The sequence below is a fragment of the Phalacrocorax aristotelis genome, chromosome W (genome assembly GCF_949628215.1).
Source record: "Phalacrocorax aristotelis chromosome W, bGulAri2.1, whole genome shotgun sequence".
In the NCBI taxonomy this organism is placed as follows: Eukaryota; Metazoa; Chordata; class Aves; order Suliformes; family Phalacrocoracidae; genus Phalacrocorax; species Phalacrocorax aristotelis.
In genome coordinates this window covers 1,028,645-1,046,103 of record NC_134310.1, presented here as the reverse complement: position 1 = coordinate 1,046,103, position 17,459 = coordinate 1,028,645, and the positions used below count along the sequence as shown (strand labels likewise).

Below are 17,459 nucleotides of genomic sequence, written 5' to 3'. Positions count from 1 at the left end.
TGGTGGGCAGGACGGGGCGGGCAGGGAGGGACTGCTGGCCCTGCTGCTGACTTGCTCCGTGTGCGCCGGGGCTCTCACCGCTGGCCCTGCCATACTCCTTGCCCCTCTTTTCGACATCATGAATTTAGACAGCAGCACTGCAGGACCTGCCTGAGGAGCAGGATGGCCAGGAGGAGCTCCAGCTTAGGTGGAACCAGGACTAAGGGCAGCGCAGAGAATGGATGGCAGTGGTTCAGCCCTGCACCAGCACGGGGCCTGACCTCTGTGCTGGGGCTCGTGGCTCGTCAGACACACTGGAGCAGGGGTGCAGAGCTCACCTAGTAACCTCTGTTCCCGGCAGAAACGCAGAGGAACAAATACCAGAACAGTTATCATGCGCACAAATGCTTGATTCGCACCCCACGTCATCTCAGCAGCACTTTCCAGTTGCTCTGTGGACAGCTTATGGAAGGTAATGGAAGGGCCCAGGGCTGTGACGCATGCACCCCCACAGCAAGGGGCTTCCTCAAATCCTGTCCCAACACCTCCAGGCTTGGCGCGCACCACCGCTCCTTGAGCTGGGTGCATGGTGCAGGGCAGAGGCACTTCTCTGCCCCTCGCATGGCTGCCCAGCTTACTGCGGGGCAGAGGGGCCTGCAGGCCTCCCACCTGACTCCTGGTGCTGTGACAACACCTTTATCCAAAAGCAAAACCTCACGCTAGCGAGTGAAAGCCCCCGTGCTTGGTAAAATCCTGATCCATCCATAAGCTTCTACTTCTCTTGGAGCTGGGGGACAGGCGGCCAGCAGCTCATCATGCAACAACAGGGGCTTTGGCAGCTCGGCTACCCAGGCGGAGCAACGGGCAAACCGAAACTCAGCCCAGGATCGGTTCGCTGCCTGGTCAGCGGGTTCCCCAGAGGTCTGCCATCCACAGGCAGGCCCAGCTCTCGCTGCCCATGGCCTGGCAGCACCACGCTTCTCGCCCTTCCAGCAAGTGGTGGCTCTTTTGGTCGCGGCTGCCCGGCGGGGAAGCGAGCGAAGAGGAGAAATGCCAAGTTTCTGAAGGCTGCTGGGCTCTCCGGGATAGTTAGTGCTATTGCCCACGTATACCAAGTACTTGTGTAATTAAGGAGGACTTAAACATCAACCTGGGATGGGAAGGACCTGGGAACACTGCTAGCCCAAAGAACACGTGAAGCAGCAAACGTGATTAAATCGGCCCGGAATAAGAACTTACAGTCAAAAAGCTTTACCGAGAGAGAGCTCGGAAGCTAGCTTTCTGGACAGCTGCCAGGAACACCCAGGATCATCACCAGTTTTAAATCACTGGAGACATAATCACTCAGCAAGTTTTGGAAGAAAGCAGTAAAAAAAGAAATAAGACACCATACAAAACCACAACTGATGAGACAGAAATAAAAACAAGCTCCATTTATCATTTTTCAATCTCTAAAAGCATTTCTTTTCTCTTAATGATCAAAAACCCGAATTGAGCCTCAATGACAAACGACGAACACCAATCCTATTTAACATAGTGAAGGCTTGCTTTGGAGCAGCATTTCAACATTACCACATTCCTATCGGCTAGGTTTCCGTGGCCGCTCGAGGAACGTCTCTTTACTCCACCGGTAGATTTGCGCAGGCTTTTGCTTAATTCAGGGATCTCTCCTGGGCAGGTGGTTTGCCCAGCACCGCCTCTGCTCCGCGAGCAGATTACAGAACAGCACAGCGGTCTCCGCTCGACTCCACAGCACCTTTCATCCTAGTCACCTTTTAAGCTCCTTATCTGATCTGCCTCTTCCACAAGCACCTCTTAAGTCCTCAGACCTTCCTCTAGTAGCTCCCCTGATACGGAAGCTTTTAACCTTCACAAAGCAGCTCAGCCCTGCCAGTTTTAAGGACGGAAAACTGATTGCCAACAAGTGATGTTTTTCTAGTAGGATCTTTTCCCCAACCTTGGCCCTCCCTTCCCATCACTTCAGGCATTTGAAGGAAGAATTCGTAAGAAGTCTTCATATGCTCTTAAATTCCTCAATATTCTGAATTACAGAAGCTTCTTGAGCTCCCCTTCCTGGCCAACCTCACCACCCCAAAGCACAACAAAAAAAAATCCCCCCCAACCAAAACCCCACAGGGTGTGATTACTATTTGGTAACGTGCTCAAAGTTTGGGTGAGGGTGATTTTTCCTGTAGCTCGCTGTTAGTCAGCAGTCATGTGAGAAGCTGCCAGCATTTTGTTGCAGACAAGCTTGTTCATTTTTCTCCTCTTCCTCTAGCTGATGCGCTCAACACATGCTGTAACACCCCAAGCCACGGGAAATGGACAGCTGACTGTACTTTTGCAGGTATTTAAAAGATTCTTTTAGAGTTTGACGTTCAAAGAACAACCCATCAAAAACGCCATAGGGCGAATGTGAGAGTGAGCTGAGGCACATGTTGCCGTGCCAGGTTTCCTTCTATTGTGGCTACAAAAGGACTAGGAAAATAGGTGAAAAGGGTGAATTCAAAGAGAGGTGGATAAGAAAGCAAGCCATGGTAGCAGTGCTCACATCTCATTCTCATGCTCACATTCATCCTCATGCAGCCTCTACTCACCTCCCCAGCTCCAAAGGGGCACCCCTCAGGTCACACAGGAATGCCACAGGGACCCCAACAAACCCCAAACCATTAAATCCAGATGTTTAAGAGCTCTGGAAACCACCTCAACTTCTTCCAACTGTATCAGTCGGCGAGGCAGATGTTAACTCCACTTACCACCCCCGCCTGGCTTTGGGCGGCCGCAGCTGTGAGCGGCCGCAGTCACGGCCCGGCCACTGCCCCTGGAGCTGCTGCCTTGGCAACCCATTATTCAGCGCCACATTTCTCATTTATTCTCTCTAGGATGTTTTGACTGGGTAGCCGAGGTGGTCTATCCAAATTATAAAATGCATGCCTTTAAATTAATTAACGGGGATTTAGTTTAAAAAGAAAAAAGGTAGTTCAATTTTTTGGGTTGTGTTGAAAATACCGGACTTGAAAATGCACTTTTCCCATGCTTTTGCCCACATAGATGTCGCCTATGCCAGCACAGACTAAATTAAGCAAGCTATAAAGGCTAAGCGAAAGGAAAGGAACAGATATTACAGGTCAAGAAGTACTGCCTTGCACACCTAGTGTTGCCATAATTTATTGGTTGCTGATTTAGACCAGTTTATATACATAGCATGCAAGATAAAGACAACCAGTCACTGATTACAAAAACGTGGATGTCACACAGCTCAATGAGTCTATGAATGGCAAATCCAGATCAAGTCTCAGTGCAGGTAGCAAACGATGCACCTACCAATTTTTTTTTTTTCTCTCTAGCAAAAGGAATTGCTTTAATTTATGACTAAAACACGTATGGGTGACTCAACACATTAAATATGTAATTAATCCCATTTGATAAGCTGATTACAGCCAGAGAACCTGCTCAGATGCAGTAGTGCAAGAGAACACTGAGCCAGCTAGGAAACACGGAACTGCTCCACGATGAGAACGAACTTCAGCATGAATTGGGAAAGCACTGCTTGAACTACAATTCACCTCGAGAAGACAGCACTTCAGTCGCCATACAGCGCTGAAATCCAACTGCATTTCAGAGTTACCAGTTTCTTTGGGTCTTCAGTCGTTTTTGGTCTGAAGCTGATGGCAGAACCTTAATTTGGAAAGCACCATGAACACGCCAGCTCCCACAGCCAGTGCTCTGACAGCGCGTCCCCTCCTCCTGTGATTCAGCGTAGGCTGGGTGCGCACGGACCCACTACAGCACTTCATCCGCAGGCATCAGGGACGAGTAGCAAAGCCTTCCTCACTACCAGCCTCATCATTTCTAACCAATAAATAATTTGGAAAAAACCCCACCCCGCGTCTCTTGCAGTGGAATTCTGTGCTCAATACTACATACCTTGCTACTGAACAGGCTCAAATGGAACTTCCATTAAAAACAGTAGGAGCTAAAAAAGTGCAGTGCTTAATAGAATTATTCCTGTTCTTATACTTTGTTGTACTCTTTAGATGATGTCCCTTTGTACCACTCTCAGAGGTCAGTATCTGGGAATGTGAAGAGCCTGAACTCCTGATTTCTTCCACAAGAAACCACAAGAGAAAACAGATTAAAATTAAAGCAAATTAAAAAAAAAATTGAATGCCCATATTTTAAGTCACAGAAATTAAAAGCAGAAGTGTATCTTGCTTTTTAAAACAAAGATCCTGATCAGCTGTCATTTATGTTGACTCGAGAGCATAAATGCACCTAACAGTTCTAAGGCTTCTCCAGTTAATCAGCAGGATTTTCCTTTAAAAAATGGTTTTATTTTCTTTTTCACACCCTAAGTTAGTATTTGTATTAGCAACAGGTTGCAATAAATCTTGTTCTCAGACAGGCTGTAGTATAGCAGTGTGTATCGTTCTTTTCCAAGCATCAGCCGCCCAGTTTTCTCGTTTACCACAGGCACGGTTACGGTTTGCAGCGCTGGACAAAGCGTGGATAGAGACAGACATCTCGGATATGATGTCTATTCAGAATCCAGGTTAGGAACCGCTCTAATCCCAAACCATACCCACCATGAGGGCATGTACCATATTTTCTCTGTGAAATTAAAATCAGAGAGTAGATATTAAACATTTTCTTGTTATTTCCAATTGCAGTAATACAACCAGAAAACGAAAAAAACCCTTCCAAGATTATTTTCTGAATGATGAGGAAAATGGAGTACGCTCTTTTCAAGCAAGGTATTGGTGCTTGGTTGTCCTGAGTTTCCTGGGGCGGTGTAAGGACTAGAAGAAGAAAACGGAAGGTGAAAAAGAACGATTTCTTAATGATTCTTTTTCACCCACCTTTTTTCTCCTCCCCTTACACTGCCTAGAGCTTAGTCATTCACGTCTGTAAAGACCAACCTCTCTATCTAATAACAAGGGCTTCACAAACATTGCAGAAGACATTAGGAGAGGAATAACCCGCACAGACCAGTCCAACGAAGGTGACCCGGTACGGGCAGCTGCAGCTAACAACCCCAGTTTTGAACAGAATGGAAACTGTTACCCATTGCATTTTGCCAATGGTTAAATGACTATGTACTTAGGGCCACCAAAACTATGTTTCCAATTTAGACTGCATCATTTTAAGAGCAGTTTTGGGTTTTTTTTTAATCAAATATACCTGACAAGCAGCACATCTAATCTGTTTACAAACCTGGTCAGTATACCAGTAGTACGGCGTGGGATCAATGCCCTCTCTCTTATAGCCTTCCAGCAGCTCCTCGCTGTCCCAGATACGCATAGAGCCTCCAACAATTTCACCAACATTAGGCATCAACACATCAACCTACAACACACAAGGTGAGATTGAACTACTATGATTAAGCTGCCTGCAGGAAGGGAAGTAGAAACAGCCCAAACTTAAACCTCTATTTCCGTAACACATTTTACCGTGTAATTTTAATTCTCCATGACAGGAAGGAAGACAACTCCTCCCACACCCAACTTACAGAGGGAATAAACCAACCGACTAGGTGCTCTAACTTAATCTCTAGTACTCTCGACCCCACCGAACTGTAAAAAACAAAACAAAAAAAAACCCCACAAACCACTGCAAAACCACCAACCAGCAGTGTTCCTAGCAACCACCACTCCTGGCTGCCAGACAGCTAGTGTTTAGACAATACGGTCTCCAAGAAGTCACGGGAGCATTGCCATTCAAGTAGCACTTACCTGAGGCCAGAGAAGAGCGTGCTCACTATGATCTACCGACATTTCATTAGCACTTCAGAGTTGCTTCGTTTATTTCTACAGGATCAACAAGCCATGCCAAGAGACACCCAAAACAAAACCTGGGAAGAATTCTCCATGGTTTTCCTGGAGTTCTTATTCATTTTAACCCACTCGTGCTGACATTCCCTACTCTGTTTAGAAGCCTGCGTAAAATACCAACTTACAGATTCAGTAAGCCGGGAATCGTCATGACAGCGCTGCATATAGAAAGACTTTATCTCTGCAGGAAATCGGCACAACAAGATTGGCTCATTGATGGTGTCCGTCATCAGTCTCTCAGGAGCTTCAGGAATATCCTACGGTTAAAGGAGGCTTTATTAATGTTTAAAACCAAAACCACTCAAATACCTTGAGTTCCACAGGTATCAGGCATGAAAAAGAGTTTCAGACCACACATATCCACACATTTGTCCTAACGTACCTACATTTTAAAACCAAACTTATAAGAAACTATATATAAAAATTTTTTTGGGAGGGGGCGGGGGGGTGGGAGAATCTGTTCAATTAAAATTCAAGCCTTCCCAATGTTTCAAGACAGAAAACTGAGGAAAACTCGACCTGAAACGGCAGACTTCCCAAACATCCAGTAAACACTGAAGAGCCTCATCTCCTTCCTCCCCAATACCGTTTTCCACAAACCTTAAGACTAACAAGTTTAAGTGTTTCCTTGTCACGTATATGGGATACTTTATGTAACTGATCAGTTGAGGTTTTTAAAGACAAGGTTATTTGGTTTTTAATCAAACTTTTCTGACTGAAATTTGATTAACTGTGAAACACCTAGAAGTTTCATTGTGATCAATTCAGCAGTCTCAATGTTTAAAAACCAGGGAAAAGTGAAGGATGACCCCAGTTACACCACAGTTACACTGACAGCCAGGGAACATCAGTGGCAATGTGATCATGGCTTGTTCAACGAACACACTTTGTTCAGTCAAAAGCTCTGTGTGAATAAAAGTTCAAATTAAACCTTTCAGGGACAGACAATTGTATCTAACTCAGAATCTAAGAAAAGCATAAGTCAGAAGATTAGGTTTTTTCCTTTAACAGGAAAGGACAGCCACCCCGTTACTTGTTTAAATCCAGCTGCAGCAGGGGGCAGAAAGGAGCCAGCTACAGCACGCCCAGCAAGGGAAGCACAAGGAACACAGGCCTCGTGCAAGGGTGGCTCACGAAGCAAGCGCCAGCCCACAGCAGGGGAGAGGAGGTAAGAGTCCTTAGCGCTCTCTAGAATCTTAAGCTCAGCGCAGTTCAAAGGCCTCTCCCTCCCTTCACCTCTCTCATCTGTGATGCAGATGGGAAAAACAGTAGCAGCAAAAACCCAACACATCTGATTTTGAGCTGCCAAGGTTCCCTCGGAATGTGCTGCGTAAACTCTGAAGTTAAACAATTGCACATTCTCCTAAACATCTCGCTTCACTCAAATCCTTTGGTGACTATGGCTACACCACCAAGTCCTCTTCAGCTCCTTCAAACAATTTTGTCTTACATGTTGGCGGAGAGCGAGGCAGGGAACAGATGGACAGATGATAACATAGATTTGATACCCATGTTCAAAGACATCACTACACCTCCCAGCACAGCTCAGAGAGAAATCCAGGCCTCACTGAAGTTTATAGCAAAACTCCCTTTAACTTAAATGGGACTAGAATTTGACTTACTTCCCCAAACTCATAATAAGTGCCATCTTCCTTCTTCACATCATGTTCCTTTAACCACTCAATGGCTTCAGTATAGTTCATTCGTCGGAAAGGACGTTTAGGGGGCTTGAAGCCCTGTAAATAAGAGTAGACAAAGACAGTTAAAGAGTACCATTTTTAAAGCATACTTTTCTAGTTGATCAGCAAGTCCACCTCCAGACTTGAAGCATGCACGTTACTCTTTCCAGCTCATACATCAACAAATCATTACTTAAAAAATAGAATTAAAAAAAAAACAAAAAAACAAGCTCAGTGCTGAAAAGCTAGAACCAAACACAACCATCTTCCAAGGCCAGTAAAGCTAACAGAACAGATGCTGAAAACATGGCAGGAGAGCAGAGAGAGAGGAAGTATTTTCAAAGCTGTTTCCTTTCCTGTGTGAACTCACAGCACATGCAGGTGTTTCAAACGGAGCCATTAGCAGAAGCACAGCCCACCTCACGACGGCAGGTTCTGAAGCTGTTCTGTGCACAGGGATGCAAAAATGTTCTTTTGTGGCCTTGTGCATGGAACCTCTGCTGTTTCCTACCTCCTGCCCCCTTCTCCCTGCCTCAGCCCAAATTTAAAACTAAACCTCCCAGTGTTTACCAGGAAAACGGGTGACTGAGCTGGCATGTGCTCCGAGAGACAAGCCAGTGATGGAGATCGAGTTCACAGTCTCTTTGCAAGGGCAACAGAAGACAAAAGGTCTCTAACAAATGAAAATAGCTTCACAGAGCTACACATTCCAGGGTAGAAAGTAAAACACCAGTTGTTTCATTGCTCCCTTGCGCTCAATCTGCAAGTACCAGCTGATCAATATTACAAGCTCTGGGATAGAAATTTTTATTCCACTGGTACAGTACGCATTGCAATAAATCCGTAGCACATTGCTGGCTCCTGGAACTTGCTAGCAGGGAACTTCTCTCCCTGCAGTCCCCTGCTTCTGGAATAGTCATTACCAACCTTGCAGCATTTTCGTTCTTTTCATGTTATTTAATATTTTTCTTATTAATACTAGCAAGCAAGCAGAGCTCACTGCTGTGCCCTGCCTCCCCCCAGTGAACATCCTGATCAGGAAAGGCTAAAGACTGTATTTGCTCGGCTATTCATGACTGTTCCACATTGCTGCCTACCGGGTTTAGGTCATACAGCAGGCTTGATGCAGGTGATTTCAAGACTCTGTCTACTACATCACAAACCAAGTTCTCCAGACGGTCCAATAAATCCTCAAAACTTATAAAAGGACATTCAGCTTCAACGTGAGTGTATCTGAAACAAAGTCGTGCCGTTACAAAACCACACGGAAGCAACAATTCTTTAGCCGTGAAAAAAATTCTCATGAGAAAAAACCCACAACCCAAGAACACACGCTTTTGTCCCCTTTTTGGTTTCTCCCACTTCTACACTGTAAAGGAAACAAAGCCATAAAAAAAAAAAATAAGGAAGACACCAGTATGAACTGTATTTTCTAAAAAGAAAATACTTCCTAAAAACATAAGAGCTCTGTCTGACCCCAGTCTTCTTTCACTAAATGTCAACATATTATCACCAGCCGGGCATTCACCGAGAGGAGGTGTCACCCCCAAATATACATTAGATCAGCCCTTCCGCATTAGTATTACACGGTCCGCTGTACATCATGTCCTCCAACTGCCCACTCCTCCCCTGCATTTTAAGTTCGCTTATACATAAATAACAGACATATACTCTTTCCGTACTCTGCCAGGTGTCTGCGGGTCCTGGATTGCTCAGCTCTGTACGACTGAGCAACACAGAAGACATCTCCTAACGCTGGAATGCAGGTCTCCAGATAGAGCTGGGATGATTGTGTTAAGTATGCCTCTTCACCAAAATAATCCAGTTTGAACAGGGTCGAGCCTCCTTCCACCTGCGTCTGGACTAGAGTTGGTGGTGTGACCTGTTGAAGAACAAGACTGTTGTTACTCGAGTGAAGAATTAAGGACAATGATGACAACACGTAAGAGCAGTGACATACAGCACACTCTTCCAGAACGCCACCTACAGAGCTTTTGCATACAAGTACTTGAGTCTGATACCCTTCGCCACCCTAAGAGGAGGTACGCAGGCTGTTTGTGAATCACCCTCTAACGCTTCACAAGTGCCTACGCACCTTTCAGATCTACGTCTATGAAAGCAATCAAATACTAGTTTCCTAACAAACAGCTTTTCTTTTGCCCCTTTCAGGTCAGTTAGGATGTCTACACAGTTTTTCCAGGAAAAAAGCCTTGAAGTCAGGACATTAAGTCAGTCACTTGCTGACAAGGGAAGACATACTTACTTCATAATATCCATTGGCAAAGAAGTGATCCCTGAAGGCCTGCACTACCATGGAGCGCACCTTGAAGATTTTGGACATCTTCTCGCCTCGAATCATCATATGCCTGTTGTTAAGTTGCACATCAACCTCCGAATCCTCATTGAGCAGATTGTCAGCCCCTCCTGCTGGGGCCAGACCAATAAGCTCCCAGTAATCACAGTTCAGCTCGTGACCTCCTGGAGCCTGCCGATTTGAAGAGAAACAAAAAATGTCAGAAGTCCACTTTTCGCCCCTTGGACGTCACCATCGGGCACCACGGCAGAGACATTAATCCAGTTTAAACAAAAGATGCTAAAATCCTAATTGCAGTATTTTCAAAGCGACTGCTTCGTAACTCAGTCATACCACGCTTTGCAGTGCCATTTGTGACGCACCACAAGTCTCTCCGACGTAACGTGAATGGGATTGAGTACCACAGGCAGATAATTAGAAGCTTCCGGATACATTTGGTTTAAGTGTAATGTACATGGATGGGTTTATTCAGCTGGAAGAACAGAAAGCTAAGCAGGGGGAAACTACTTACTACCTTCAGATATTTAATGGGTGGTTATAGAGAAGATGGAGCCAGACTCTTGGATGTGTCCAGCAAAAGGACAAACATCTCAAGCTGCAGCAAGGGAGATTTCAGTTGGCTATAAAGAAAAAGAATTCTTCACAGGGTGGTGAAATGCTAGATCATAGACCAAGCCAGAGTGCACCCTCCATCCTTGGGGACATTCAGAAACACATCTGGACAAGCCCCTTGGCAGCCTGACCTCACATTAGATCTTCAAGAGGGTGAACTGGATGACCTTCAGAGGCTCCTCCCAGCCAAAACCATTCTGTGGTAACTTACACCGTGCACCTGCACCAGTTTTGGCTGGGACAGTTAGTTTTCTTCACAGTAGTTTGTACAGCACAGCTACAGCACAACACACCGGCACAAAGAACCTTCCCGTATGCCTTGAGAACACTACACACACACAGAGCACAAAGACTCCTCCCATGTATTAGAAGAAAACGCAGACCAAGACTGCAGTACGACATTCAAGGCACTTTGTTCTTTGTACTGTCTGAGCCACATCTTCCTACTGGATGACAAACTTCAAAAAAGTTGAAAAAAGTTGCTTAGCTGATGACAGAGGAAGAACTAGCTCGCTATGGGTACTTCTGAGTTTCTCTCTCAGGCGCTCTGAGCAATCCTGCTGCACCAGGTAGCATCTCACCACAAATGCAAATCCCGAGTTTCACGCTGGCTCACCTCCCCTGTCCCCTGTTTTACAAATCTGGTGGTTTTGTTCACTAAGAGCACTGCATCGTTGTGATGAGACACAAAAACAAAAGTGTTTTCAACGTCCAAAACATGAGCCGTAACATACAAGTTACTCATGATCACCAAGCTGCACAAAGTTGTCTAAAAAAAGCGAACCCTGTTTGGCTGCGTTTATTGTTAGAAGTCCCAGAAGTCGTATAAGCTGAGGAGGACAGGAAATCTCGCTAACTTCCAACCGGAAAGCACAACAGGGAGTGGGTTCACTTATAACTGAGCTTGGGTCTCTGACCTTAGGTCGATCTCTTGGGGATAGGACCCGAGTGGCCGGGACAACTAGAACAACTAAGCCTATCCAAATGTCATTTGCAGAACACACCAGTAATGGCCAACAGTACGTGGCTTACACGAAAACTGAATTATCTACAGAGCACCACAAAAGGTTAACACTTCGACCTTATTTTACACACTACAGGCAGCCACAGTAAGGAAATTCTTTGCTCAAATATTGTCTAAACCATCTTAGAAACACTGCCTGAAGCAACATAACACTCTAAAATGTGATTTTTTTTTTCCCATGTTTCTTCTCTCCATTATCTACCATTACTACACTTCCTCAAGACACCAGGCAGGAGGCCATAGATTGCCAATCCACACCAAAGAACAACTCTCACTGCAGGAGTGGGTGACCGTTTTGAATACATATCTAAAGGAACAGGTAAGCTTACAGACTAGCAAGATTAAACACTCATCTGTCCTCTAAACCTCAGCATTACCACTTTGCTTTCTCCTTCAGAAAGAAAGGTTGTTACTATAAGCAGCTATCAAGAGCTCATGTCTTAAAAGGGCGACCTAAGATTTAAGAGAACAAACGCGACCCAGGCTTGCTTGCTGTTTCTGCATCACAAGTTTAGTTTTGCAATACAGGCGCAACTTAGTCATGAAGAGGTGACGGAGAGACAGAAGTGAGACAGGAGCCTTACAATCATTTCCAGTAAATACCCCGACATAGGCCTGCACGTCCAGACAAGCTCACTGAGTTGCTGTCACAGGTAAGGGTTCCTAAAAGCTTCCCTCCTGCCTTCAGTCTGAATCCTTTTTATGGGCCACCCTTCAGGCACAGCTGCTTAACATGGCTTCAGCCCTAACTCCCGACTGAAGCAATATTACAAACACTAACAGTTTGTAGATCTAGGCTGGAACGAGAAAGGCACAAGGCCTAAGCAGCATTATATTTTGAGACCTGAAAATCACACCTGCCCAGGCCTTAATCTGAGACCACCGTTATAAACAGAGTTCTACAAAACAACTCACAGGAAACTGCCCACATCATACACCCGCCAAATGCTGGAGGACAAATACTACACCATGAAGAGCCTACAAACCCACCTCAGTAGAAGAGAGCTAATCCCAAATTCTTAGCCTCACAAAATAAAAACTGAATAAACCTCGCTAGGGAAAATAAAGCTATGTTGTTTTTTTAACATAATTTTCCACCATTATATTCTAGGAAATATCTATGGGACACAACAGTGGAAAATTGCTTCAGGCAAAAGCAGAACAGTCACACAGTTCACCTGTCACACACTGAACTGTGGGTGACAGCAGCAGCTTTGGGAGGTTTGTTCTTTTCTTTAAACCAAATTCCCACCAAAATCATCTAATAATTATTTCCACCTCTGCTTCTCCTTCCATCAGGAAAGCAATAAACTATTACAGAGGAGAACCCGAACACACTGACTCCGTACCTGCTTGCCTTCAGGAACAAGGTTCAGCACACCATACACCGCAACGCTGCTCTCCGTGGAAAGAATTACCCCGTTGTAGCACTGACACTAGACAGGGAAAGAGACAGAGGCATGGTTAAGGCCATTTATCTTTAGTTTTCCTACGACATCTACTGAAGTCACAGATGAGGTTAACTCACAGTCACTTCTAAACAGTTCCCACATTGACAAAAACCCCTAGTGGTGGGAGATACAATTCAACAATAATACAACTTAATCCATAGGTTAAGGAGAACTTCCAATTGTCTATATAGAAGACAGACAGACGAGGTAAGAACACTGCACTTACTTAATGACAGAACAGAATTAAATCATCACAACTTACCAGCTCATCTGAAAGGACACACTGAAGAAAACCTGTGCCGTCTCTCAAAACAATGAACATCAAATTTTTTCCTAGTTAGAAAGAAAAAAAAACAAACCAGAGAGCCTCAGCTTTATTCACTGATCCACTTGAACAGACCCCCTCCCAAGACATACGAATCACTGACGTGCAGAGTATCACAGGACCGAGGTCACACTTTTCCACTTGAGAAAACAAAGATGCTCCAGGTGAGCGCTGAAGCACCAGCACAGTTACAGACGCCTTGCACAGGGCTGCATTTTGTATAACGAGTTAAAATAAGTTTCAGTAGGCGTGAGGAGCAAAGCCTGCTCCAACCGCAACAGGGCTGGGATCCTACTGCCATGCCATGACTTCACACGCCCCCCGGGTCCTGAGGGACTACAAGTCTGCTCGCAGAAGCGCCGAACGCACGGGCCCAATGTACACCTGACACGGGTAAAGGGATGTCACTCTGGTCACCCACCTCTCCACAAAAGGACCCAATTACAAAAATAATCTGCTAGAAACTGCTCACGATGTGCACGTCCACAACCATCCGGTCAAGTCCTTCAGTGATAATTTGAACAAATACCTTTGCCTGACTCAGAACCGCCTCTGCCGTGCACTTCCATGCCCTGACCGATGCCACCTTGCTAACCAGAACGCCATTTTGACAGCAAGCATTACTTGCTGAACTATTTTAAAGGAAGTTATGCTACTTCAGATAAAATTCCAGCTTGCCGATTTCACTGTGAGCAGATGCTAGTTAACTCCTCAGTTTACAGGATTAGTTTAAAACACAAAGCAAGTCTTTTGAAGAAATTGTGCAGGACTGGCCTCCAACCTGAGAATCCCACACAGTTTCAACTAAGAACTGTCTATGGGCTCACACATCATGCAGAATTTTCCGTACTGCAGTGATAAACCAAAAAGGACATCTAACTGGTGGTATAAAAATTTAAGAATAGGTGCTGATTCATTGTAGTGTCCAAATTTTGAAGGTTGCTGAATTTGTTCCAGCTCTCTGCACCGGTTCAATAACTTCTAAACACTTGCGGCTTACCTTGCCTCCGCAATCTGTGAATCCAGCCAAAAATCTTCACTCTCTGGCCCCTGTAAGCCTCCAGAGCATCTATCTTTACCTGTAAAGCAGGGAATAAAAGCAATCAAATGGAGAAACGATCCACCATTTAGAGGGCGTTTTCCACATAATTACTACGCTAAGGACTGTGCCAAATCACCAAATCCAGCAGCCAAGTAAGAACATGTCTCAGAAACTTAAATGACATCCTCTAACCAGCACTGTTTCTTCACTCTCAACCACTACAATGATCAAAGCAAAAACTGATGAACTCTTTCAAACAGAAACATGGTCTCTACCGGTAGACAGAAATTGAAATGTCCGATATGCGAACTAGTCATAGAATAGAATCATAGAATTGTTAAGGTTGGAAAAGATCCTCAAGATTGAGTCCAACCGCAAAACTATCACAGCCAAGCCCACCACTAAACCTCAAGCACCACATCTACCCTTCTTTTAAATACCTCCAGGGACGGTGACTCCACCACCTCCCTGGGCAGCCTGTGCCAATGCCTGAAACCCTTTCGGTGCAGAAGTTTTTCCTAATGTCCAACCTAAACTTCCCCTGGCGCAGCTTCAGGCCATTTCCTCTCGTCCTGTCGCTTGTTACTAGGGAGAAGAGACTGACCCCCACCTCACTACAACCTCCTTTCAGGTAGTTGTAGAGAGCGATAAGGTCTCCCCTCAGCCTCCTCTTCCCCAGACTAAACAACCCCAATTCCCTCAGCCGCTCCTCATAAGACTTGTTCTCTAGACCCTTCACCAACTTCACTGCCCTTCTCTGGACATGCTCCAGCACCTCAATGTCCTCCTTGTCCTGAGGGGCCCAAAACTGAACACAGTACTAAGACTGTTCAGATACCATCAAGTGTATGAGAAAGGACAATGTCTATGTACTAGAGGACACAGACAACCAGAAAAATCAAAGTTGCATTTATGGACAGCAAAGAGATAGTGGCCTTCAACAGCTGCCAGAGCTACAAAGCAGAGACAGGCTCAACCTTTGTGCAGATAAGATGCTGTAACACAGGCCATGAATCAAGCACACTGGCTCTTACTCACGCATTTTGGCTCTGGAAGACTAGGATCATTCTTGATAACAATCTTCTTCGCTTCTTCCAGGTTCTTCTCTCTCCTCAAGAGATCTTCTGCCTGGTTTAAAAAAAAACAGGCCATGTATTAAATAGCTGTAACCAGGCTTTATAAGATTCCCGCTCTACAATTACTGGAGACTATACCACACACTCAGAGATGTCATGAAAAGCCTTGACGTTACCCTGCTGAGGCCTAAACCTGCCCTAATTCAAGACCAGGATGAGAAACAATGCACAGATGCATTTCACATTTTTTTCTAAAAAGTCTAAAGGTAAGAGATTGTGATTATTCAGACCTCACCCAGTTTCAGCCACGTGGTTGTCCTAATTCAAAGGGAGTAAAGTTGTAAATAATGTACATGCAAAACAACTACACAGATGAAGAACAAACTGAAGCCCTTTTGGACAGGTGGGAATGGCAACCACACTGCTTAATGCTTTTGGGAAAGGAAGATGGTGTGCTTCCTCCAGCTTGGCAAGATCTGCAACCTACCTCCTTCTTCTCCTTTGCTTCGTTCTTCATTTGTTCCCTTTGCCACAGTTTTTTGACATTTTTCATCTGTGACTTTGAAATAATGGCCCATCTCTAGATCAACCCAAGGAAAGAGCAGACGAGAAAACATTACATTTGCATCCCTTTCTTAAAGTAATTCCTACCAGGAAGATCTAATGCTACAGCACCTCGTTTTCTTTTTGCGAATCCACATAAATAGTAGGAAACGGTTCCTTTCCTGCTGTCATCAAAGCCTAAAAGGGGGAGAAAACAACAGAATCAAGGGTACTGCAGGTGAAATGAAGCCATCCTTAAAGAGACCGAGCACCCATCCCACTTCTGATCCTTCTGGTCAGAGCTGCAAACACCGGTATCAGATTTACATTTAGAAATACAAGGACAATCACTTGACCTAAAGCGCAGCTCACGCTCTTCAAAACAAACAGCAGATGTTTGCCACAGTTACCTTTAAAACAGTCTTGAACGGTTTATTTTGCGTCCCATCACCAGTGGAATCACTGCCTTCTTGTTCAGAAACATACAGCTCCTCTGTAATACATGACCAATACAGGCAATTGCTCAAAAAAATTATCAGCTACGGAAATGTTCTGGAAGGATCTCGACACACACAGGGATATAAAAGTCTTCATGGTTATCAGCAGCAAAAACCTTGAAGAACAAGCAGCTGGTCTGATAGGGAAACAATTATTTAACGTTTTCCATTCTAAAAACCAATCCATGCAGTAAATGAGTTACGCTGAAGCCTTACGGGCTCCCAGGACGCCGAGCTCCTGGAAGTCACCGGCTGCACGTCAGGGGCCAGAAAGGCAGCAGCCTTTCACGGAACCGGCACCTCTGGGACGCAGGGAGAGCGAGCGAGAAGAGCCCGAGCGCCAGGGCAGCGCTCCGCTCCCTCACGGCCAAGAACCGCGCCACAAAGCGCGGAAGTCGCCGCCTTCCTCGGCCGCCGCCCTCCGGGACCCCTCCCGCCCCCGCCCCGCTTCAGCTTCGCCTTCCACGGACGGGGCAAGCGGAGCCTCCGGCTGGCCGCGGGGCCGCCGCGGCACCCCCGCCGCCCCGAGGCCCCTCGTCCCCGCGGCCGCCCCGAGGCTGGCTCCCTCCCTCCCGCCCCCTTCCTTCCCACCGCGGAGCCGCCGCCCCGGGAGCGGCCGGCACCGGCAGCCACCATCTTCTGCCTGCGGCGGGGGGCGCGGGCTGGGCCGGTCGCCCCGCACGCCGCCCCGCCGCCGGGGCAGCCCGCCTCACCCAGGACGAGCGCCGCCGTCCCCTCCAGCACCTCTCCCGCCATGGCTGCAGCCCGCTCCGCCGCACTGACCGCCGGAACTGCCGTCACGCCGCTGCCGCCAGCCTGAAGCAACGCGCTGCGGCCTTGCGTCAGCCGCTGCCCGGCCGCGCCCCGCCCCGCCCCGCCCGCGCCCCGCCTCGCCCCGCCCGCGCCCTCAGAGAGGAGCTGGTGGAGCGGCGGAGTCCCGCCCCCCTTCACGCGGGAGCTCGCGTACGTGCCGGAGCGCGCTGCGGCCCGCAGGACGCAGCCATTGCGCAACGCGGGCGCGTCAGCCTCGTCAGGCGCCCGCCCCGCCCCGTCCCTAGTGCGCTCCCGCCGCCCCGGGCCCAGCTC

At 46.6% G+C, this 17,459-nt stretch overlaps 1 protein-coding gene across 2 annotated transcripts; it reads right to left on the bottom strand.

The window, feature by feature from the left end:
* Window positions 1–3,131: 3,131 nt before the first annotated feature.
* Window positions 3,132–17,255, bottom strand: NARS1 (asparaginyl-tRNA synthetase 1). 2 transcript variants are annotated; one of them, XM_075077908.1, is made up of 15 exons: window positions 17,087–17,255; window positions 16,287–16,369; window positions 16,009–16,074; window positions 15,821–15,913; window positions 15,296–15,385; window positions 14,216–14,294; window positions 13,153–13,223; window positions 12,789–12,875; window positions 9,753–9,974; window positions 9,172–9,371; window positions 8,587–8,722; window positions 7,433–7,546; window positions 5,936–6,067; window positions 5,194–5,325; window positions 3,132–4,590 (listed from the first exon to the last, which is right to left on the bottom strand). In XM_075077908.1, exons 1-15 carry the CDS (start codon window positions 17,127–17,129, stop codon window positions 4,459–4,461), a joined length of 1,680 nt encoding a protein of 559 aa, XP_074934009.1. In that variant the 5' UTR covers window positions 17,130–17,255; the 3' UTR covers window positions 3,132–4,458. The 2 variants fall into 2 exon arrangements, with proteins under 2 accessions (XP_074934009.1, XP_074934008.1); XM_075077907.1 differs by lacking the exon at window positions 17,087–17,255 and adding an exon at window positions 16,590–16,611.
* Window positions 17,256–17,459: the final 204 nt, after the last annotated feature.

Excerpts from the sequence above, each read along its gene's own strand:
- NARS1 (XM_075077908.1), bottom strand. The coding sequence starts at position 17,129 with ATGGCGGGAGAGGTGCTGGAGGGGACGGCGGCGCTCGTCCTGG. Across the intron at positions 14,295-15,295 it reads GTCTTCCAGAGCCAAAATGC|GTAAAGATAGATGCTCTGGA; the intron begins GTGAGTAAGAGC and ends CCTGCTTTACAG. Across the intron at positions 7,547-8,586 it reads TGCTGTATGACCTAAACCCG|GGCTTCAAGCCCCCTAAACG; the intron begins GTAGGCAGCAAT and ends TCTTATTTACAG.